Raw genomic sequence first — 25,883 nt, 5'->3', positions numbered from 1 at the left:
AAATAAATAAATAAATAAATAAATAAATAAATAAATAAATAAAGAGGGTCCCTTTGCTTTTTTTCAAGCTTCATTTTGGTGGTTCTGAATGTCTGTGTGAATAGTCAGGATTCTGTCCTTTTGAGAATCAAAATTCATTTGGAATACAATGTAAGGGAATTTCACATAAGCAAAGACTTCAGAATACATTCCGTTTAAGTTTATATTGCTGACAAGATACTGAAACATTTTACTCCAGCATTCCTTAAACCTATTTTGTTTCAGGCCAGCAAGATTGAGAGCCTTTTGTGTTTCTTCCTGAGCACAAAGCGGGGACTCACTTGTCACCATTTAATTATTAATTTGTGCTTACTTTTTAAGATTCTTCGGAGGCTCCCCACTGGCTGATGGTCCAAAGAGCTTTCAGCAGCTTTAAATTTCAGAGATGGTGGATGTGTGCCTTGCAGGCCATTAACTCTAGTGTTGCTGAAAAAGCCTGAAATTGAAAAACAGCAGGTTGGTGGTTAATTTTGGCCTCATGCTGAATTTGGAGCAGTGCAGTTTCATGGAACTGGAAACCCTGAATGGGAGCGCTGTGCTCTGGTTCTGGACATCTCTCTAAGGAACGTAACAGGATAGATTATTCAGCCTCCTGTCCTCTTCACTGGAAACACTCCTTGTCTCTATGTCATTCTTCTTTCATTTTCTCCATTTTATTGGCTAATGTTTACAACACATTAATTTAGTATTTCTTTCAACTTTACATACACGAGAGTACATCAGAATGATGACACCATGCCTTCTTCCATCAGTGAGTACAATGTATAAATCATCTGTAGTAAATCGGCAGTTATGCTGAAAAAGTGCTGGGTAAAATCTGCCTTGTTCCTGAGTATTGTAAGCAGACATTACAAGTATTTTCAGCTTTCTAAGATAGTACATTCATTTAATAGACTAAATCCAATTAGTCTACTAATTCCAGTTTTTAAATTCTTCTCTAGGTGGTTGTTTTCCCTGAAAGAAAAATATGTGCTTCTCTTTCTTGTGTTATTTTCCTCTTATAGGTTAAAAAAAAGGAAAGATAGGTAAAGTCCAAGGGCCATGGAGGAGAACTTGCTACTTTCTCAGACAGCATGAATGTAGGGAGGGGGACTACTGTGGTGAGGTTGGAGGCAGAGAGGCTGGGAGCTGGCCCAGCTGTGAGATTTAGTGGCACAGTGCTTGTGATAGCTCTGATGGTATTTAGAGCAGGGTGATTTCATGGAAAAGGCAACAAAGAATCTAATGCCACCCGCAAATTGAGGAGAGCTCTGTACCTCCCTCGACTTAGATAATTTTCTAGACAAACTTACAGTAGTTATTGGCAGCTTTTATAGTTTACTACAGGGAAGGGAATTGTCCAAAAATCAGTCAAAGGAGGAGACTCATGGAATAGTCTAGAAAGTTCCAAATGCTATCTTTCTCTGTGTAGTGCCTTCCTAGCACTGCCGGATGATAACTCACAGGGTATATTGCCAACCAGAGAAGCTTGCTAAGTTCCAGTGCCCACAAGTGTATGTTTTGTTTCACTGTGTAGACAGATTGTTTGGCTGAATGGTTGAACTCATTCTCCAGGTCAGCTGGTATTAGCTTATCCTTGGGACTTAAACCCTTGCTCAATTATGATTGATCCCCTACTGTGATCAGTTGCTAGTGAACATGACTAGCCTTATCCAAAGATCTAGTGTTTTCATCCCCACCTTAAACAAAGACACCCCTATCAACAATGATATTAGCTCTCCAAAGCTGAGGGAAAAGAGGCCAGTTGGAGCAAGGTCAGATGCATCACATAAAAGGCTAGATAGTAACTTTTCATGGACTTTGGGATCAATCATTCTGGCTTGTCTACTGTTCTGAAAGGCTGGTGAACTTACTCTTGCCATCTTACCACTCTCTGGCTAAAATAGTCCTTTGCTGCACCTCGGAGATGACTATGGTTCTCACCTCTTAGATATGGTAAGGATTAAAGACCACATCAGGGCATATATATATTAACTTTGTAAGTCAAGCTGCTACTATTTTCCTCATTTCAACAGTTATTGTGTTTATCATATAGTCAACTTATTGTTGCTGTGACAAATTGTATTTATTAGTGTTACTGGTATTTGAAGTAGGCAAAATATAAGTTCATAGTTTCAGAGTCTTTCTGGGCTATGTGATCTTGTTTCCTTTGTTTCACTGTTCATGAAGTCTATTGCTGTGTTTTTTATTCATTTTATTCATTCTTCTGCAGAGAATCTCCTCTGCAATTCTGCTGAGTGTTCAAAGAAAGGAAAAGAATGTGCATTCCACATCCCCTGGAACATTTGTTTGTTTTCACAAATGCTCTGGCAATGATTATACAACTGCAGTTGCAAAGTGCTGAGTGATAGCATTAGCTCACTGCTTTACACACACATGGTATTATGAGAGAGGTTTGCTTTCTTTCTGTGTACGTAGAAATTTTCTTTTATGTGGAAGTTCTCTTAACCAAAGTAGGAATGCCTTGTGAAGGATACTTCTTCAGTGCTGCTTCCTTTTCTTCAATTTGCTAGTCATAAAATGGAAATCCCACCACATGTGAAATGTTTCACTGCCAAAATAGGAAAATAACATTACAATTTATATGTTCGGCACATTCTGTAGAAAAAAAATAACTGAAATATTTCATGGATTTTGATGTCAGCTTGAGTTTTCAGGAAGCTTATGCTAAAAAGGGCATCCTATAAAATTTTATTCACCAAAGAACATGCAGATATAATGTATTAATATAAGAAGTAATTAATAAAATTTCTCTTATGACTTAAAATGATCATATCAATAAAACAATGTATTTTAACACTAAATTCATTCTTCCTAACAAAGCAGTACCTATAGAACATGTGATGTACTTGGTGGTTAAGTGAAGCACTGCCTGCCACTATTTTAAAGAATAAGCACAAGTTGTTTTCCTTTTTCAGTCCTGAAATGCAGCTTTACAAATTTTTTTTTGCCTTAGTATGATTATTTTGATTTCTCCTATGCCTACAGGTGAGCTTCACTTACAAGGACCTGTGTTTATCAAAGAACCCAGCAACAGCATTTTCCCTGTTGGATCAGAAGATAAAAAAGTAACATTGAACTGTGAAGCAAGAGGCAACCCTTCACCTCATTACAGGTACAGTGTAAAGTTTCAGAATGCAAATGGAAAACAGTTGTAGCAGTTATGAGGTTTTGTTGTTTCAAGCTGTTTATGCCATTCTTTGGAAGCTACAGTTCTATGATAAATTGAACAGATCTGATTACATAAATATTTGAATCCATATGGTCTATATTTAATGAATTATTCAGTGTGATATGATTTTTGGACAAAAGAATATGGTAAGATCTCTTAAGCATGATATTTTCTTTATTTGATATATAATGCAATTAAATTTATAAAGCTGAATTTACATGTATTACCTGGAGCTTGTCCATTACTGGATAAAATCAAGTTGATCATAAAGGTAATCTAAAATCATAATTAAAAAAATCATTGTTCCTCCTTCCTTTACCATTTTACTGGGTACATATTTGGAGGTTAATTTGGTATGGATGATTAAAATATATTCTTACTGAAGTGAAATGATTGTATTTTGAAGAGAAAATAGGATTTTCATTAGGTTTTTATCACATTAACTATCTGTTTTTCTTTCCTACTACCAGGGATTAAACCCAGGACCTTCACATAGAGCTGCATGCCCAACCAATTAAAATTTTGTTTTCTGAAGGATCTGACCAAATCACTTAGGTGTCCAGACTAGGCTGAAACGTGTAATTCTGCTGGCTTAACCTTCCAAAGTTGTGAGTCACAGGATGCACCAGCACATGTGGCTCTATTTTTAAGATTATGTAAATAAGAACCTAGTCACTTGAAACTATCAAATATTATAAAAAGGTATAAGAAAGGAAGAGATAAAAATTGAATTTTCATCACCTTAAAATAAAAATATCAATATTTTAGACATAGATTGTCTGAATGTGACGAATATTTACCTGACTAGATAACATAAGTATTAACAATGTGTAGCCTTAGGAATCCTAAGGTGACCCACCAGAATGAGGTGAATTAATATAAATAGCATGTGGTGCTTATGTGGAAGGGGCTCAGAAGGTGTCCAAGGTGACTTCACTACCACATCAATTTTTAAGTACTGTATATCTCCCTTGAAGAACTCTGTTTTCTCTATTGCTGGGCTGGTACAAACTTAACTATAACTGCAGAACACTCCAGCCTTCCTCTATATTAATAAAGTTCTGAAGGCAATGAGTGGGCATTTAGACCATATTGAACAGTAATTGTTATTTTTATCCATAAAAATAATAAAAGCCAATAGTCATTGTTAAATTGGACTATGATTGGGTTGGCAGACATACCATTATTAATTTTTCATTTGTTTTTGTTTTTGTTTAGGTTGGCTAGGGGTTTATCAATTTTATTTATTCTTTCAAAGATAAAACTCTTCAATTCATTTATACTTTGTATTGTTTTCTTAATGTCCAGTGCATTAATTTCTTCTCCAGTTATTATAATTTCCTTCTTCTTCGGGCTTTGGGTTTCACTTGTTCTTCCTGATCTAGATACTTGTGGTATAGCATAAGATTGTTTATTTGGGCTTGTTCTGTTTTCCTATTGTGTGAATTTACCACTACAAATTTTCCTCCTAAGAGTACTTTCATTGCATCCCACAGGTTTTGGTAGGTGGCAACTGCATTTTCATTTGATGGTAAATGTTTTTTTAATTTCTTCTTTAATTTCATATGTGACCCACTGGTTATTCAGAAGATTGTTATTTAATTTCCATGTGTTTATGATGATTTGTAGTTTCTTTTTTCAATAAATTCCAGTTTTATTGCACTATGATCAGATAGTATGCTCAGAATAATTCCAATTCCTTTGCATTTACTCAAGAATTGTCCATGTGCTAGTATATGGTCTATTTTGGAGCATGTCTTGTCTTATTATTTAGCTGAGAAGAATGTGTATTCTGTTGTTGATGGGTGAAACACTCTTTAAGGTATACCAAACTTTATTCACAAGTTTGGTTTACCTCTCTTATTTCTTTGCAGATTTTTTTGCCTAGTAGATCTATCTTTTTGTGACATTGACATGTTAAAATTCCCCATTCTTATTGTATTGTTGCTCATTTGGATTTTCTTTTTTTAATTTATGGAAGTATTTGTTTTCTTACAATCACATATTGTTACATTTTTTAAAAAGGTCATTAAAGATTTCTGTGAAAAAGTATCAATCTTATGTCAAGATGTACACATTGTTTTCATATATTTGTGTGTGTATAAAATATAGGGAAGAAGTAATAAAAAGTCAATGGAAAATGGAAATATACTTTTTAAAGTTTCTAATACTAGGAGGAAATATACTATGTCTCTTAAGTAGATTGTAAGTCAAAGATACAGTATAAATCTTAAAACAAACATTAAGATTAAACAATATTCTGAAAATTAAATACTAATAAAATTAAATGTTTCAAAACAATTGAACTTTTTCAATTGAACAAAAGAAAAAGTTTTCATGATAGTAAAGAATTATTAAGAATAAAATATAAGATAAATACTAGAATGACAAATAAATGAGCAGCACCTCTCACAGTTTGGGAATAGGATATCACACAAAGTTTTAGTGTGTTGTGGACATAGATAATGTCCATAACACTTACTGGTAGCCAGGTGTCACCTGTGGGACTGAGCTACTGCTATTTCCTTGATATCCATCCTGTAGATCCAGACAAAATCATGACCCATAGGGTTCAGGAGAAGTCCATTTTTAGAGTATGCTGATGGAAATATCTTGCTGCTGTATACAAAAGAATAACTGAAAGACTGCTTTTGTAAACCTCTTATTCTCCTAGGTTTAATTGTTTGCCCTATTTGGTGGGCTCTTTCCATTCTCATTCATGGAGCTGTGTTCATTTTGCTCCCTCTCTACATCTTTTAGTAGTCTGTGTAGGTTTAGCTTTGTCATCATAAAATTCTTAAGTTGTTCTTTGTCATGGAAGCATTTCACTTCTCCATTATACTTGAAAGAGAGTTTTTCAGAGTATATCATTCTGGGTTGCAATTTGTTTTCTTGCAAGACTTGAAGTACCTTGCTCCATGCTCTTCTTGCCTTGATGGTGTGTGAAGAGAAATCTGCCATTATTCTGATGGGTTTTCCTTTAAATGTAATGTTTCTTTTCTTTTCTTTTTGTCTCCTCCCCACCCCTTGTTTCTTTTCTTTAGTGATACTGTTCCTGTGCTGAATTTCTGGGATCTTGATTATTATATGTCTGGGGGTGTTTTTAATTGGGTTGATGTTATTTGGAGTTCTACCTGCTTTAGTTACCTTAATGTCAGATTGTTTCCCCATATTTAGGAAGTTTTCTGCTATTACTTTTGCCCATTTTCTTTTTATATCATTTGTACTGACTCCTTCCTTCTCATTGATGCCTATTAGTCTCACATTGTTCATCTTTGCATCTTCTTGCAAGTATTGAATTATTTTTTCTTGCATCCTATTTGTTTTTAAGAGATCTTTTCTTACTTTTTCACTAGCTGCAATGGTGTCTTTAAGGTCTGAAAGTCTATTTTCACTTTCATTCAGTTTTGCCAGCTTGTGATTGAGCTTATATCATTTTGAATCTGCTTCATGCATTCAATTTCTTTTCTATATTGCTTATTCAAGGATTCCATCATTTTCCTATTGTCCTCCATTTTTTATCAATGTCTTCTTTAGAAGCACTTAGTACTTCTTTCATTATAGTTATCATTTTTTTTACTTCAGAAATTATTTCTGATCTGATTTCCTCTATACCTTTCTGCAGTTGTTTCTTTACTTCAGACGCTATTATTTCAGAGATTTCAGGTGTGTGATTTCCAGTTTCTTCTATGCTAGTGTCTTTGGCATTTGTTTTGGGTGGGCTTGGGGCCTGAGACTGCATTTTGTTCCTTCTGTTTGTCATTTTCTACAGTGCTGACTTCTGACCTTCAGTGTAGAGCTTAGAGTTATTGCCTTAGCACCTGGTCCAGATCTACCAAGTTCAAACTGTTCCAAGTGGGTGTGGCTTGGGTCTGGCTGCTGTGCTCCACTTCTTCCTGTTGTAGCCCTTGGAGCTGAACCCTCTGTGCCACTCTGGGAAGATGTTCTGTTCCTGAATCAGCTGGGTGGGTCTTGCCTCTAGCCTCTTTGCAGGGAGTTCTGCTGCAGGTTCCACACTGGGCCTGGGCTGTGGGATGAATGAAGATCCATGGGCCCCAGGCAGTCTCATTCACATGCTGGGCCTGTGCTCTGGGTCAAACGAGGATCCGGCAGGCCCTGGATCATCTCACTCACATGCCAAGCCTGCGCTTTGGGTTAATTCAGGATCCGGAGGGGCCCGGGTCATCTCACTCAAACACCGGGCCTGGGCTCTGGTTCATTTGGTTTTTCAAGTCTGCTAAAATTTGTCTGATGTAGGTGGGTACTCTTACATTGGGAGCATACATATTTATAATTGCTACTTCTTGTACCTTCCTTTAACAAGTATGTAGTGACCTTCTTTATCTGCTTGAGCAAATTTTTGGTTTGAAGTTGATATTGTCAGCAACCAGGATAGGTATCCCTACCTTTTTCTGATTTCCTGTGGCATGAAGAATGTTTTTCATCCTTCAACTTTTAGTCATGAATTTCCTTTTGAGTTAAATGTGTTTCTTGTATGCAGCATATTGTTGAATTTGCTACTCTGTTTTGATCGGTTGAGGCTATTTAGATTGATGGTAATAACTGATATTTATTGGCTTATCCTTGTCATATTATTTTCTTGTTTTAGGCTCTGTACTTTTTGCCTCTTCTTAAGTGCTTGCTCTGTTTGATGGTCCTGTACTGTTGTTCTTGAAGCTGTGATCACTTTTGTCTCTTTGGGGAGTATCTTTTAGTGCTCTTTGTATGATTGGTTTGATGGTCATGAATTTCTTCAATTGTTCTTTGTCATAGAAGTATATTATTTAACCACTGGATTTGATATATAGTTTTTATTGGTACATCAATCTGGGTAGGAAGTTAGTTTCCTTCAGAACCTGAAATATTTCCCTCCAAGGTCTTCTTGATTTGATGGTTTGTGTTGAGAATTCTGCCAAGATTCTGATGGGATTCCATTGTAGGTGATCTGTTTGTTCTAACAGATTTTATTATACTATTGTTTTGCTGAATTTCTGAGATCTTGAATATTACGTGTCTAGTGTAGATTTATTTTGATCATGGCCCTTTGGAGTTCTGTATGCCTTGTTTATCTCTATATCAGTTTCTTTTCTCATGTTTGGAAAACTTTCTGCTATGCCTTTGCAAATAATCTTTTTATGTCATTTGTGCTGTCTCCTGCTGCTTCACTGACACCTATTATTCTTGATTTATTTTTCTTTGCATTGTCTTGTAGCTGCTGAAGTTTTATTTCTTGGCTCCTTGTTAGTTTTGAGAGATCTTTCACATTCATTATCTGCAGTACTCTCATTGAGGTCTGAAAGTCTATCTTCAGTTTCATTCAAGTAGTTTTGGCAGCTTTCAATGGAGTTCTCAATTTCCTGGATATTTGCTTGAATCTGTTTCATGCGTTTTAATTCTTTCCTGTATTATTCATTCAGTGTTTTCATCAGTTTTATATTCGCTTCTGTTTTTAAATCTATGTCTTCTTTAGCTGTGCTAAACAATTTTTTCATGGTTATCATTTGTGTTTTGACCTATGAAATTATTTCTGATTTTATTTCTCTGTAGCCAGACGGACTTGTTTTTCTTTTTTACTCAAGTTGCTATCATTTCAGAAATTTCAGGTTTGTGATGTCCAAATTCTTATGCTTTTGTCACCTAGATTTGTTCTGGGTGGGCTAGAGGATTGAGATTGACTTCTGTTCCTGCATTTTCACATTTTTAAGCTCCTAGAAATCACCCAGCAGAGTCCTACAGCCTCCCAGAGTCTGCCAATGTTCATAAATGGCCCCTGGAAATTTCTGCCCCTGCGTGTGCTGGGCCCATACAGTGTAGCTCTTCTGTATCCCACAGGCCACTCCATTTCCTCCTAAGTTCTTAAAAGGTTGGACCAGCACCAGCTGAATCTCCACATCTGTGTACCTGGGGCTATGGAAGGTCAGAGTTTACCAGCGTCCTGCAGGCTTTCTATAGTTCTCCAAAGTACTTAAATGGTTCAAAGCCTGCACATGCTGGACTCACTGATTGCAGCTCTGTACAGCATATTTGTGCATCAAGTGGTAATCCAGGTGTCTTTTAAGAGTATTCATTAACAGAGTTGCTGAGCACTCATTATGAGGGCTGGGAAGGTAGCTGGCAAGCATGAGGTTTTAAGTTCAATTGCCAGTAACCCCCCAAAATGACAGCAGCAGCAACAACAACAACAACAACAAACCCATTTACTGTGTTCTTTTACCATAATCATAACAATTTCTTATTACTCCTCTAAATGAGTGTAGATGACAAAAAGCTTTTCCTCTGCATCCATTTCTGCCTACAGACCTAAGAAAAGGGTAACTGACCATTTAAAAAAAGAAAAGAAAAGAAAGAAAGAAAGAAAGAAAGAAAGAAAGAAAGAAAAGACTCTCCACTTCATCAGACTTCCTGTATTATAAGAAAATAAATTGTATTTTGTGAGCTAGTTAGTCAGACGTAAACACATACAATATGTAGATTTATGTCTGCTTTTGGGTTATTTTGAATGAATCAATTTAACATGATACTATTTTGGATTCTGTCAGTTTTCTAAGATCCTCTAAACTTCTAAATTCATCTGTTTCTTTGTTTCTGGATTGAAAGATTATTCTCATTGTCATGGCTTTCATAAGATAAAGAATCTATGTAAATGACTGATGGGATATTTTTCTGAGATAGTAGAGTTGTATTTCTTAGCATTTATCTTAAAATAATTTGATGATAACTAGAGTAATTATATTTGTGTAGTTTTATCAAACAGCCAGATATTTAGGGCCTTAGAAACACACACACACACACACACACACACACACACAGAGTTTGTGTTGCAATTGTGTGTTTTTATGCCAGGTATTTTTTTATATGCCATGGAAGAAACTTTGTGATTTGGACAGTGACACTTCTGTTTTATAGCCTTGGGTTGTTATGCTGGCATTTGGATATTTCACTTAAAAAATCTGTAAGAGAGAATAGGATGTATGTGACTTACATTGATTTATTAGTTTTATACTGAAGATAAATGAAGAAAGTTAGCATGCTAGGTATTGTTCAAATCCTTGATTTTTAGCCAAAGAAAACAGACATTTTCATTATAGCTTTAAAGATTTTCTCATTAAGATATATAACCTATGTAAAATGTCACTTAAACTAAGTGTTTATATCACTAGAAGTTGAGATCTTCAAAGCACAAGAGAATGCCTTTTCATTCTGAGAAATATTAAGCTTTCCTAGTACAGAAACAAATCTCTATGTTATTTTTTGAGAAGTAGACCAAACCAGTTTCTATAGGATAGTATGGTTTGTATTTAAAACTTTAAGTAGATAATACATTTATCTCTGACTTTTATTGTTTCTTACATTTTTCCAGTAACAGCACCATAATAGCTTGTATCATTTTTAAATGATCCAGAAGAAACTATGCCTGCTTTTTTATATTTTTGCTATACTTCAGACATTATAGATAAATAATGTAAACATGTAATAACTTAATAACATTAACAAACATATAGAGATTTTTTAAACATTAAGTCAGAAAATATTTTTAAAATATAGATTATAGGGCCGGGGAGATAGCTCAGTAGAATAAGTACTTGTCTGGCAAGTGCAGGGACCTGAGTTCAATCCCTGGTGCCACAAAAAACAAAACAAAACAAAACAAGAAAACATCAATTATAAATATAAGCAGATAAATAAGAAGATAATTAATGAGCTAAAGAGAGAAATTAAGAAGCCACACAAAATCTCTAAAAGAAACATAAATGTGTTTCCAAACAGTTAGAATAAAACCCAGGATTCCTAGTATCAAAACAAAACAAAACAAAACAAAAAACCACTGAGAAGCCCTAGAAAAAGAGTGCCCTTTAAAAAAAGCAAAGTCTGTCTTCTGGACAGAGGCAAACTTGTCCTATGAGAAACCTTGTTTTTCTTATTTTCCCATTGGGTAAAAAGAACAATTAATTGACCACATTAGAAATCCAAAAGTTGAGAAATGCTCAAGAGAAATTACTTGTCTTAGGGTTTAATTGAGAATTTTATTCTTTATCTTACATTTCTCTGCCTGAGCCCTCCAGCACATAGTTAAAGGTTAATTAGTATTCAGTCCCACCATAATTGCTGAGTGCTGAAAGAGGTTACCCTGAGGAAGTATTAGTACTTTTCATATGGGAAGGATGTTTCTCCTTTAGTATGTGGGCTAGAAATGCCCAATATTTGCTGAAAGACCTGATATGGGAGGATCTGTGGTCATGACTAATACTGTTGATCATTTAAAAGGACACCATTTTTTAGACTAGACTGTAGTAAAATACATAAATACCAATAAGGGACAGGCAGGTCACATAACTGAAGAAGAGGGGCCTGCTGGAAGAGCACACTGATTAATGACTGCATACCACGATACTCAAATCAGCCTGTCAGATATTCCTGTTTTCCAGCCCTGGCCGTGGCTCCTTCTCAGAATCTGTGTACTTTGAGTATTAATTCTGCTTTACCTTTTAGTACTCCATAAGCTAAAGAAAATAAGCCCTGTGAGGTCCATGTGGACTTTGTGTTTCTAACTCTCTTTCTGACTCAAGGCTTTGGAGCTGGGGTGTCAACCATGGTAACCAGTACTGTATGTAGCTCTTCAGCTTTAAATCAAATGAATGATTAAATTAAATTGTAACTTTCCCAATCATAAAGACTTTAAGCAAATAGAGGCTAACGTACATAGCTCGGTCATATCTGTACATCTAGAGTGTCCTGCTAGACACCATTTCTCCAGACCAGCCCTGTTCTCAAGCATTTCTGCACATGCCCTTCCATTTCTCTCTTCACAAGGAAGTGACCACAGTATTTTCATTCACTCTTTAGAACAAAAAAGCTGTTCTTAATAAATTAAAAAGAAAACAGTGTGAAGACTCTTGGATGCACAAGTTCTAAAAGCTACATTTCATCCAGTGGGTCTTGTCAGGGCTTTTGGCAGATGAGTCAGAGGATAATAAAGCAGTACACTAATTGCACTTTCAATTTATTCAAGGTGTGCATGTACAAAAGAAAAGCATATTTAGTTGTGTTATACACAAAGTATTGCACATTTTACTCGTGCACTATATTTGTCTCGCTTCATGCTCTGTAGATACTATAAATTCTATGCTGGAAAAGCATATTTCATTTAGAGAATATATAGTGCATATATAGTATATAAAACATATAACCTCATTTATATATTATCTGCAATATACTCTATATTCTATGACATGATAAGTGTTTTAGTTTTATTTATTTATTTTTGGTACTGGTAATTGAGCTCAGGACCTTGGGCTTGCCAGGCAGGTACCTGTGCTACCGAGCTATATCCCTGGCTTCTGTACATGACTTTTTGAAGCATTTTTTCATTACATGCAATTCATCCTTACCCCAGTCTTTCTCATCAGGTAATACATGATGTCATCATTATTTTACTTTTATGCCCCACAATGAATACTTTTCCTCAGTCCCTCTGATTTATAAGGGATTGTGGACCTTCCTGCTAGTTTTTAAGTCCATCTCTCTGCGGTCATCTTCAAGTTGAATGGTTTTTAACGTCCTGAGCATCCTCACTTCTCATTGGCGGAGCTCTTGTTTCCATATCTGCAATAAGCCACTACCAATAATGAAATATTCACACATATTGGGGTAATTGCAAAACTTGAAACGAAGAATATCCTATATCGCCTGAGGCAAGTAGAAGTAGGTGTCAGCTTGTCAGAGGATCTAAAACTCATCTGTACTGCTCTCTCTCTCAAGTCTTCTTGATATGTTCAGTTATAAATTCCATCCCACAGCACTGTGACTCTCCACTTCATCAGACTTCCTGTATTATAAGACAAAATGTGATTGTCCCAATTGGCTGTGGCTTTCCTACAGCTAGTCCTCATCCCTGCCTTATAAATGCCTAGCAAATAGTGAATGTTCAGTTGGTGAAATGGAATAAAGTTAAAGTCAACAAGAGGAAAACAAAGGGAATTAAGGATCAGATCACAATTCAGTAGACAAGAATGCCATGAAGGCACACATGTTCAGATATAGTTAAGTAGTTTATTTTGGATTGAGTCCTTTCTGTTAGTTCTATTTTAAGAGAGGTCACCTAGAGGCATCCAAGGTCACTTACTGGAACCAGGCTTATGTGTCCTGTCCCCTTAATAGCCACTGCAGGGAGAAGTCTGGCGAGAAGTCATCTTTAACATTAGTGTCATCAAAAGCTTTGGATCCTGTCAGACAAATGTAAAATGAAAATACGTCTAATACTGTCAGAAGTTACTACTCAGCCAAAATATAAAGAGGTCAGAATTTGTTCATTAAGTGGTTTGGCATAATGCAATATTTGACATATTTCATGTTGTTGTTTTTTTGTTTGGTGCTTCTTCAGTGTGGTAAGAAGGAAGAAAGTACATGAATATGCTGAACTAACAAATTAAATCAACTGAGTTAGGTTACCGGTACTATGCCCTGAGACATGGAATGGTTTCATTGGCTGGGCTCAAGTTACTTGAGAAATGACATTTTCAAAAGACATGGAGGGAGCTGATATGAAAAACTAAATAAATGGATGCAGGGATGGCAAAAATAGCAAACAGTTTCTATAACCCTTCTTGGAATAATTTTAAGGTTTGAACCAGTGCATAAACTGAAGCGTCATTTTCATCCACTATATCTCTAATCCTTATTCATAAATATATACATATATACATATATATATATGTTTGATATTTATCAATGATGAGAGATGGGAATTTATGTCATAAAACATTTAAAAAACTCAGGTTTTGAGAAACAGCATGATTTAACTGATTTGTATCTTCAGCAATTACTGTTGAAGTCTAACTAGTTATTTTTGGATAAAGAATTGAATATGCAAATTTAGACATTCATTCTTTCAAGGCCTGCAATTATTTTCATCACTACCATAAACATATTACCAAACATTGCATCTGATCACAAATGCATTTGCTTATTAACTTGAAAGCCACATCTAAAACCACAAATTGCTTCTGTGATTAATTTCCTGATTTTCCTGTCAAATCCTGGATAAGGCATTGCCTGTGGATTTACCAAGTGTTAAGTGTGGGCCTATGTCTTCAAACCAGTAGCTGCCCCAAAACACGTTAGTGTTATTTAGGTATTTTTTGCTTTGTTTTACTGGGAAGCTGAACATTTCATATTTGTTTTTCTCTGCAGTGTTTATACTTCCATCTTCCTGATCATATTTTTACAGTAAAGTAGGTATCCTGAATGATAATAACTTTCTGCAGTCAACTGTGTTGCGAGGTATACTTTGAAATTATTTTCCAAAGTACCAAAAGTCATCTAATTTTTTTTTCAATTTCATTAGTTTCAATTTGAAGAGGTGAACTTCCCTAACTCTGTTACCAACTTCAAATAAAAGACTCACTTTGAGCTTGGGGCCTTCAATTATACTGGCAGCAAGAAAAATCTGTTTATCTTCACAGCTGTTATCGCATACTGGTGTGACTTTAGGTAAATTGTTGTTGCATCCAGTATGGTAAATAAATAATAACTAGTAAGGTAAATGGAAACGGTGATGCATTAACTCCTCACTTTGAGATTTTATGTTGACAATATAGATAGCCAGTTAGTGAAAACTATACAGAGATTGATTATTGCCAAGGTAGGGAGTAGGATTAGATTAATCACTAGCTTTCTATTGAGGAAACTTCTTCACCTACCATGTATCAAGTATAATATCTGATAGTAAAGTTGAGCATTGATTGAAATAGTCATCCTCTGATATAGAGTAAGTGGGCTGGAAAGCAAGCACCTTCAATCTCTGTAAATATAGAGTTTTATACTGATTTAATTATTGTATGAATTTATGTTTCTATCCATACATAGTCATTCTAGCTCTCCATCTGCCTCACTCCCTCATGTTTTAGTATTGGATGGCAGTAAGTAATATACCTTTAGCCATTTATAATTGTAGTTTATGTCCTGGAAGGAACAATTATAATTTTCATCATCTAAACACAATACCAGTTCTAAAATATGTTGTCAGAAACCTTATATTTTACCAGGAGATTTTAAACTACCTGAAACCTGCCTTTTTTGCCTTCCTTTTAAGTGAAGAGGCATTGTCTTGAACAGAGTACAATATGCAGTAGGTATTATAGCTAATGTATATGGGTTGTAAGCTTATTTTGTAAAATAGTTTTATTAAAGTATTTTTAAAAGATAGCAAAGAAAGAAGGGGTACAGGCTGGATATTCCTGCTTTTATTTAAAGATTCAAAATCCATTGGTGAAATGGCTTGCAGCTGTTTTAAATAAATTGTATTTGCATTTCTCTTTTAGGTAGAAATCTGCATTAAACTCTTGTCATTCTATTATACTAAGCATGGCCCTATTTGCTTGTTCACTTCACTTGTCATTATCCTTACTGTGTAGAGGATAGAACAGGCATAGTAGTGTCCTGAACCTAGGTATACTTCCTCAGCTCAGGATATCTAAGTCTGGCATCCCAAGTATGCATCTCCAGGTATTGATATTACCTTGGAACCTCCATGGGAAGCCAGTTCAAGGGGTGTGATGAGGACTTGTTCACTGAGATTTAGATTTGTGAAACACGAATAATATACCATGCTCACTTGTGTATTCTTAAAGCAAATCCTTATTCATGTAGAATGAGCCTTTGAACACTAGAGCTTGACAGTGAACTAATAAAATCGTTCAAAAGTGTTGGAACATGATGAGTATGCAAAGGTACTTAATCTTGTGACATTTACCACTGAGTTAAAGCTACAAGGTTAGTCTGCTTCTGCAGCTCAGTGTAAATGTTATATGATTGAATGGTGCTGTACCTAATCCCAAGAGCCAAGGTGCTGTCTTAGTTTGCTCCAGATCATTGCATTAGGCCTTCTGGAATGGAATTTGGGTATGCAAATATACATTAATCCAGTATAATTTCTACCCTTCTGAAGGATTGTATTTTGATACTCAGCACTCCTAGTGTACTTTTAAAATTCCTTGGTAAAAGTAGTTATATAAAAGATCATGAATTTGCAAACTAAAAGGAAGTATTTATTTCTAACAGTATCCCATATTTTAACACAAGAATACCATGTACATCATACCTTAACTCTTAAGTGTTGTGTTTATGGAGTCTGATTAGAAACAAAGACAAGTCTGGTGTCAAATTTATTGGACACATACCTTGTCAAATAAGAGCTGTGAGATGAAAATAAAAGACATATGAAGAACTTAGGCTCAAATATGAGTATTTTGTATTGGAAACACAGGTAGATTTTTTTTTTTTTTTTTTGCTTCTCAACCATTGGAGGCCCAGACACTGAAATTATTTACACATTTCAGAGTTTAAACAAGGCAATTTTGAATTCATAAATTTTCAACAAGAGGAAAAAGTGCTTAATAAGATACTGAGAAATTTTATATCACCTGGGAATGAGTTCCATTTAATGATGAATAGTGTTAGGAAGGAGAAAAATAATTATATTGTTTTTTAAAACAAAACTAACATTCTTGAAGATAGCTAAAAATACCTCAGCTCTGAAGAATTAGCTAAAACATATGTACCATGCTCTTAGTTTTGCAAGAATATATTTTAAAGAGAAGAGTTTATGCCTTTCCACATTGTGAAATAATCTACTGATTGTAACTGTATGAAGAAAACCAAGCTAAAGAAAATGAGAAGCATTTATGTATAATGGAATATGTTTTTCTATTTTGATTCTTTAGTCAAAACTTTTGGATGATAGCTTTTAGGTCTTCAACATTTACAGAAATAGAGTATCTTTTCAAATATTTTATGAGCTTTTAAATCTTTCAAGCTATTAAATAGATATAAAGATGTACTTTTTATATTTTTATTTATCCTTGTAATTTTCCATATAGCCACTCTGCTTTTATTATTCATTAGCTAAATACAAAAACAGTTTTCAAATGAAGCCATCAAACATGGCTGAGCCCCAGATATTCTGACACTTCAACTGAAAAAAAAATTTCCCTCAAGCAAATTGTACTTCACAGGTAAAGAATTCACAACCTCTGCCATAAGATTCTTCCTTTCAAAAGTATGTGAAATTAACAACATTAGTCCTGATTTGAGTTTGGAGGAGGTTTTTGCACTTGAATGTTGAATCTCTTAATATACCTTATAAGTTAGATATGCTTCTTTGTGATTTACACTCAGATTTATCCTTTAAAAGTTAAGCCCGGCTGTGTCTCAGCCCACCTTTGGCTAACTTCTCAGGGCAGCCACAATAGCACACAATCCATGTGTGGGAGGTGCAGTCTGTTCCACATTTGCAGACATGACCAAAAACATGGAATGGAACGGGTGACATATGACCATCGCATGCTTGTTGGGAATCTAATAAAATCCCTTCAAAGAGGTGACAAAGTACACATGTATGGTGAGAGCCACCTCCCACCTCAATAATGGCATCCCCCCACTTGTGGATTCACATGGAGGACAATCCTGAGCTCAGTGTCACACATTGTCTTATTAGATTCATGGGACAACCCTCCAGGAAAGAGGGCACACTCTATTTGTTACAGATTTTCAGAGGAGTTAAGCACTGTTTGCTCATGGTCATGGGTGACTGGACTAAATGATCAATAAGTGCTGGTGTCTGAATCCTGTATCTGTTCATCATGCTGTTACCTGCAAGGTGCAGTCAGAGACTGGGGACCAGATAAAGGGGTGTAGGCAGCAGCAATAACTAGGAAATAGGAAAAAATAAAGAGAATATCCATAAAATCAAGGTACTATTGCCACAGCTTTAGGACCTAAAATGTTCCCCAGCATACAAACACCCAATAAACCTGTTTGTCACTCACTGGGACCCAATAAGGAATGATGAGCTTGACAGTCAAAGGTGTTAAATAGGAAATTGACTAAATGATGAAATGAGGCAGTTTCTTCTCAAATACGAATGTACATGTGAAAATTTCTGAACTCTTCTTAAGGTATAGATTCTGAGTCATTAGAGCAGCACTGTGCATTGCTAAAGCATGATCAGATGACACAGTTGCTGCTGCTGTGCTTTTTCAGGAGTTCACAGGGTTCAAACAAAGTTGGGTGAACACTTTCCTTTACTTCCACTTTTCTGAGTTTCTGTAGTTCTAGGACTAAAAGAGGAAGAAGAGGGTGAAGGGCTAGTGAGGGCTTTGAAAGTCTCAGGGTAGGGGATAGGTCCAAACAGACCTACAAAGAAAGCTAAATGTTTATGAAGAATCAGGGAGTACCTGCAAGATAACCAAACCAAAACTCACAGAAGTTGGCCAAACATCAAAAAGAGATTTTGGCTTTACTTTTCTAATTTTGTTCTTTTAATTGTAAGAGAATAGGGGTTTCAGAGTTTTTCTCTTGCTTTCTATTTGTTCTGTCATTAGAAATGTGGCTACAGGCCTAGCAAACTTGTATCTGAAATTTTAAGGAATATTAAGACTGCTTTGGTTGTAAAAAAAGAGCAAATTTTAAAGTAGTAATTGAGGGGCTGGGGAGATGGCTCAGCAGAATAAGCATTTCCCTGGCAAGCGCAAGGGCCTGAGTTCAATCCTCGGTTCCACCAAAAAAAAAAAAAAAAAAAATACTTGGAATAATAGATTAAACTTAAGGCTTACTTATTTTCTATTCTTACCAGGCACTTGAATTTCATTATATCGTATTATATATGGAGAAAATGATAACAACTTACAATAAAGTATAATGATAAATGCTCATAAAACCACCATTTATTTTGGGAAGTAAAGCTGAAAAGCTTTACGTTTCCCACTGAATGGTCCCTAAACGTGGCTCCCCTTCTCCTCATGATAGCTTATTATGGATGTTGCCACTTTCATCCACTAAAAGGACATTATTCTACTTTCATTATTACTGTTGGTGTTTTTAAACTTCATATAAATTGTGTCTTTACACTTGCTATTTTGTCCTGTTATTTGCCTTCTCATCCATTTTCACATTTTTTACACTTGCTCCACCTCCACTTGAGAGGCCGTGCACCATCCGGCTCCACATAGTTTTGACAGTGAAGGTGAACAGATTCAATATTCTGTGAATTAGTAATTTTCACATGTCTCATTGTGTAATCAGAGAACTATGATGTAGATTGGGGACAGTTACCTAATTGGGGGAATTAATAGATGGAGGGCAGTTTACAACTCCTACTAATGTTTTACTGAAATTCTCATTTAAAAATGGCCATTGTTTTCTGATATTTAAGTAAAGAACAAGCAAGACAATTTTCACACTGTGCTACAATGTATAGAACTGATGACAGTGTTATTGTTACAATTGCTGTGTCTAGAAAATGGAATTCTAAATTTATTTATTTATGTATTTATTTATTGTTTTTGGGTTTTTTTCACTGTATGATATCCTTTTTATTAATTTTATTGAGGAATAAATACAAATGAGACAGTTTCAAAACAGATTAGTAGTACAGTTAAATAATTAATACACTGCATATTGTTGTCTTCGTAGTAGTTATTCATAGCACAAGATGCAGACATGATGTCCTGTCCAAACAGTACTAGTACAAATATTTCTTTTCATTGAATTAAGAGAAAGTAGCTGCATATCTATCCTAACTAATTTGTATATACAGATATATGTATATATTTTTTAACTACAAAATGGTCCTCCATTTATATCCCCCTTTTCTGTTTGGATTTGTCAGAGATGTGTATTCAATTGCCATTTAAATATTGTAGGGGCATGAATTCAGCAAAACAATCCAATATAGTCCAGTAGTCCATAAAAGTAGTGGATACTAGTGCTAGTAGGACTGGCAAAGTCAGAAGTTGTTGACTTGAGCCTCTTACAGCTCAGCATATTAATACAGCTTTACTTTTTATACCTTGTTTTCATACTTTTCTGCTGGATGGTTAAGACCAAAACAAAGCAAGGGAATTCTAAATTTATATAAGGGATATGACCTTGAAATTGTGAGGTAGGAGTGAGTTTTTAAAGGTGAAATCTAATTTGATGTGTCTAATGTACTTACTGTTCAAAAACTCTTACTTTTCTAGTTGAAACTTATTTAAAAACAAACTTCTTTCTTCTTTCTGGCTTCCCTTTGCTAAGTGTGTCTCTGGGGTTCATGGCTCCATTTTTTCAGGCCCCCTGTGTGGTGTTTAGGGTCTTTTGCCACAGTGTGCCATTTTGTAAATAGGACTATGATTGCTCTGGAAAGTGGAGAATGCCTTGGAGACAGGTATTTACCCAGACAAATTGATCAGAATAGTTGAACACTTACTCAATTAATGCATTAAATGTGCTCAGTCAGTCTGGTAAATCAAAGAAATGTGCTCTTTCCACTTTCATTGTCAGCATGAGATTGGTCTGAAGTATCTTAGATAATTTTCTCAACTTTTACTTTAACTTTGCCTATAAAGACATAGCCTAATTTTTCCCTAGTGTGAAGAAACTAAATTAGTCTCACCTCTTCAGAAAACCCTTAAAAATATTTTTGAGATGGTACTTTGTTGTCCTTTCTACTGCATTTTAACGCTTGTTTTCTGATAAATAATGGTCACATTGGTTCACTCAGATAGCATATGTCACGTTATGAGGGAATAATATGTAAAGTACATTTTACAATGTAGAGTTTTTCTTAAATTTAAAATGCTAGTTAGGGCTGGTGAGATAGCTCAGCAGCCTAAAGCGCCTACTTAGGCACGGTTAGGCAAAGTTCAGGGACTGCAGTTCGATCCCTCGTACCACATGCCATGCCAGCTCTGCCCCAGAGTGGGCTGAATGAGGCACAAAAAAATGCTTGTTGGGGGGCCAGCGACAGTTCAGCAGACTAAAGTGCCTGCTTAGGCAGGCTTAGGCAAATGCAGCGACTGCAGGTCAATCCCCAGTACCACGTTCCTCTCCAGCCCTCCCCAGGGTGGGCTGAGCAGGGCAGAGTCCAGGTGGGGTGGTGTATGCCTGGAATCCCAGTGCTGGGGAGGCTGAAACAGGAGGATTGCTATGAGTCCAAGCTGCATGGTGAGACCCTGTAACAACCAAAACATTTTTTTAAAATGCTGGTTGGGTCTGGGGGCACATTCCTGTAAACTCAGCACTTTGGGAGGCTCAGGTACAAAAGATCTCAAGTTTAAGCTTAGCTTGGGAAGCATAGTAATTTAAAGAGACCCTATCTCAAAAAAATGTGTTTGGAATATAGTTCAGTACAGATGACCTGGGTTCAATCCTAAGTACCTGGAGAAAAGTCTAAGAAAAGGAAAAATCCCTTGACATTTCTTTTCACAGATGGCAGCTAAATGGAAGTGATATTGATCTGAGTATGGAGCATCGTTACAAGTTGAATGGTGGAAATCTTGTGGTTTTTAACCCCAACAGAAATTGGGATACTGGAAATTACCAATGTTTTGCAACAAATTCACTTGGAACAATTGTCAGCAGAGAAGCTAAACTCCAGTTTGCCTGTAAGTTCATGCTTATACAACTATTAAAACTAGTGAAAATTACTGTATATTATTGTATAAATTATTGTACATTTAGAATTTCAGAAACCATATATAGATTACATTCAGAACACAAGTTGAGTAAACAACTCAATATGATTTTCTGAGTTGCTATACAATTTAAAACTCAGATCTTAATATGCGCGCGCGCGTGTGTGTGTGTGTGTGTGTGTACACATGTGTGTTCTATATTACTATTTTGCATGCATTGTGCTTGCAGAATGAAAATGAGCTCAGAGATATTTTAACTGAGCTGCTGCTCTGTTTGGTACTATGTTAGAAGTGACTTCTCCAGTTTAGTCCTTATTCTTGAAGGGCATTTTAATTAGACTTATATCAATCAAGAAAAAACATACAGTGAGTTGAAAAAGAAAATAATGTAGGGTGATGTACTGTTGCTGGCTTTCTGGTACTGTCATGAGTGACACACAGCACAGCCTGTCCACTGTAAGGTGCCATGTTGGTCAGAACCACGGCAACACATGGCCCAAACAGAAAAGTCACACTGTGTCTTCAAAAAATTCTACATTTCTGTTTTCTCTATGGATTTTCCTTTATTTTAGTTGTACATTTTATCTATAAGGCAGGCCATGATGAGTTTGGTGCACAGATCTTTACACCACAATGCTGAAATTGGTTGTGGGCATTCTTATAATGGGGCAGTAATCTCTTAAGGTGTTTGTATTTTTGTTATCCCAAGTTTTTTATTTGAGTATTTGAAGAAGCAGTATTGAATATTCTTAAATAAGTATACCCACAAGCTTGGACAAGCACGGATACCAGGGTTTGACCCAGCACCACATGCATGCCGGCTCCACCCCTAGTCGTGCTGAGCAGACCACTGAGACCAGCTGTGGTGGCTCACGCCTATAATCCCAGTGCTGGGGAAGCTGAAAACAGGAGGATCACTATGAGGCCAAGCTGTGAAGTGGGATCCTGTACCAAATAGAATTTTAAAAAGTGCTTTTAATGCAGAGAAATACAAAATTTTTCTGAATATGTTTACAATGCAGATTTCAATTAAAAAAATAATCAAAGAAGGTATTCAAGGATGCAGCAGATATACTAGAACATTAGTTTGCTGATCTGGAAAAAAAATAATATATTAACTGAGAGAAGGAATAGAATTGGAGACCCTCCTGTTAATAAGATGCTTATGATTTCAGTTTAGAGAAATCTTGACTGGGTTTGTTGGAAGCAAATGGTTGGAAATTGCTGTCAATGAAAAATGATCTAATTTTTCAATATATATGTCTGCTCTTCAGACTATGTTGTGTGTTTTATATACTTATTAAGATTTTTTTCTAGAATCAATGAAGAAAGCATTCCTATGTAATTCATGGGTAAATGAATATATAAAATATGGTTAATACACTGCTTATAATGTTAGTGAAATGCAAATAAATTTTATCTTAAATTTCATGCTCCTTGAAAATAGTGTCACTAATAAAATGACAGTGAAAAGAATATTTGTAATTTAATAAGCATCTCTTTTGTAAACATTCTCAGTCCATTCAATAAAGTGAAACCCTCAAAACTTAAGAAGTGAGGAAAGTTGTAAATTGAAACACTGTTTGAGTTGAAAACATCTTCTCAATTATTTGCTGTTACACGAGTATAACTTCAGTGCTTGTTTATTTGGAGAGTTTTTAAATCACTTTCTTTGACCCAGGTAGATTGTTCAGTGGACTAAATGCCTGCTTAGGCAAGCATACGGATTGGGGTTTGATCCCTGGCACCACATGCCAGGCCAGCCTGTGAACATAGGCTGGTCAATGAGATTGGGTGTAGTGGCACATGCCTATAATCCTAGTGCTGGGGAGGCTGAAAACAGGATGATCACTATGAGTCCAAGTTGCATAGTCAGAACCTTTAACTGATGCATTTTTTTAAAATTTATTTTTATTTTATTTTATTTTGAAGAGTAAAAAACAGAAGCAAAAATAAATAGAAAAAAAAGACAGAAGCAGGGTAACATACAATACATATGTTACAGATTTTCAAAACAGGAATAGCTAATTCACAATGGTTGTTATATTATCTATTTTTGTCATCAAATCTGTTGCTCAGATTAACAGATATAGTTAAGCAAGATTGTACAAATAATTGCATAGTAGTTTTAAGAAATTTATTTTTCCTTTAAATCTTTTTGTAAAATTTATGTTAAAGAGTATAATAATTGATAAGACATTAGAAATGGTGCACATTTAGAAGACGAAGAAGAGAGCTATTCAATGGAGGGTTTTGCTACGGAGATCAGTGTAAGACTCCTCAAAGAACAAGGACTGGAGATCCCATTCAATCCAGCTATTCCCATTGTGAGCATTTTCCCAAAAAGAACTGAAAACATCATACCATTGTGACATATGTGCACCAGTGTTTATAGCAGCAGAGTTTGTCATGGCCAAATCTTGAAAACAACCAAAATGCTCCTCACTTGAGGAATAGATGTGATGTTTTTATACCATGCAGTACTACTCAGCTATAAAAAAGACAAACTCAAAGCCTTTATAGGGAATTGAATGCAAGCAGGGACTATAATCATAAGTAAAATGTATCAGACCCACATGTGCAAATACTATATTGTTTCTTTAATATCAGTTCCTGAAAGAATAAATAAAACTTGAATGGTAAAATAGATAGAGCATAATGGAAAGAAGCTGAATTTGAGGATTAAATAATGAAGATGAGAGAAGGGAGAAAAGATAGGATACAAAGAAGGGGCACAAATTATGCAAGCAAATATAAAGGATGTCTGAGATTATTGTTCTAAAAATTGCCATCTTTTTGTGTGTGTGTGTGTTTTAGGGAAGGGTCCACAGGGTATTCAAGGTCTTGCCACTAGACTGGATTCAGTGATCTGCCTGTTTACAGCCTCCTAAGAGCTGAGATTACAGGCATGCGCTACCATGTCTAGTCTCAATTGCTGTCTCAGTGTGCCCCCGGGGCAGGGCCAGCACAGTAGGCCCAGGGATTGAACACACGGCCTCTGCACCTGCTTGCATGCGCTTCAATCCGCTGAGCTATTTGGCCAGTCCAGTTGTTTTAAATAGCAGTTAATGTTTAGAATTTTCACCCTTACTAATTCTGCACGCTGATATCTGTGGTCTGAGCAACTACACCAAATACATTTTTTAAAAAATGACTTATAGGAGTACTTTGTATGTCCTAGAGTAACACTTCTTCACTTGTCACAAACACATCTTTCTTATGAGTGACATTTGATTCTGATAATGAATATTTTTTTTTATTTTTCATTTTAGTTAAAATGTCACTCTTCATAGTTTTTCTTCCTATCTGAATTCTTTAACTTCTTTTTTCTCATTGTGAAACGAATATATTGCTCTTGTAGTAGAAGTTTTGATGTTCTGATCTTCACATTGAAGTCTTTAACCACCCACATAGGACTTCGTTGATCGAGTGAGATCTGAGCACCCTGCCTTTCAGTTCCGGTATATACAGAAGTGCAGTGGCTGAGGAGCACATTGGGTACCAAGTGAACTACAATGTGAGCTCGCTGTCTCGGGCTCCTTTGGGTTTTTCTCTTTGGAAAATGATAATCTCTGTAAATAATGAGAATTTTGGTTTCCTTGTGGAACCTTGCTCCTTTCATATACCTTGCTTGTGTCAGTGCACTTTCTTTGGCCTAATTATGGTGTTAAGCACATGCTTTGAGAATAGACATAGCTGCATTGCTTCTGACTCACAGAGCTTGTCATAATATGTGCTTCGGGGCCGGGGAGATGGCTCAGTGGAATAAGCGTTTCCCTGGCAAGCGCAAGGGCCTGAGTTCAATCCCCGGTTCTGAAAAAAAAAAAAAAAAAAAAAAAAAAAAGACCATAATATGTGTTTCATCATTTGGTGCCTCGCTTCTCCCAAATGTCTTAGTTACTTTTTTTGTTGCCAGATATTAATCAGCTACTTTTGTTTTCACTGTGAATCTTTTCTTCTTTCACATAATTTTCTTTTACTGAAATTTTCATGTCTCTTTTCTCCTTCAATTTAATTTTATAGTGAACACTTTTTAGTATTGAGTAAGTTTCTATACTGGGGTCATTTTGGTTTTTTGCTTTTTTTTTTTTTTTTTTTTTTGTGGATTGAACTCAGGCCTTTGCACTTGCCAGGCAAGCACTTATTGTAATGAGCTATATCCTTGGCCCCCTGGAATCATTTTCAAATTGGCTTTTATGCACTTTTTACTCTATAGTTAT

General features: G+C 35.7%; 1 protein-coding gene across 1 annotated transcript in view; it reads left to right on the top strand.

Annotated features, from left to right (window-relative positions):
* The window catches only part of Cntn3 (contactin 3), a 264,165-nt gene that overhangs the window by 27,583 nt on the left and 210,699 nt on the right, over window positions 1-25,883 (top strand). Inside the window, exons 2-3 of the mRNA XM_004629518.2 lie at window positions 3,028-3,154; window positions 21,458-21,633. Coding sequence (XP_004629575.1) covers window positions 3,028-3,154; window positions 21,458-21,633 — 303 coding nt within the window. The remainder of the gene's footprint in view (window positions 1-3,027; window positions 3,155-21,457; window positions 21,634-25,883) is intronic.

The sequence above is a fragment of the Octodon degus genome, unplaced genomic scaffold (assembly GCF_000260255.1).
Source record: "Octodon degus isolate 3935 unplaced genomic scaffold, OctDeg1.0 scaffold00030, whole genome shotgun sequence".
Lineage (NCBI taxonomy): Eukaryota > Metazoa > Chordata > Mammalia > Rodentia > Octodontidae > Octodon > Octodon degus.
This window is presented reverse-complemented; position numbering and strand designations above follow the sequence as displayed.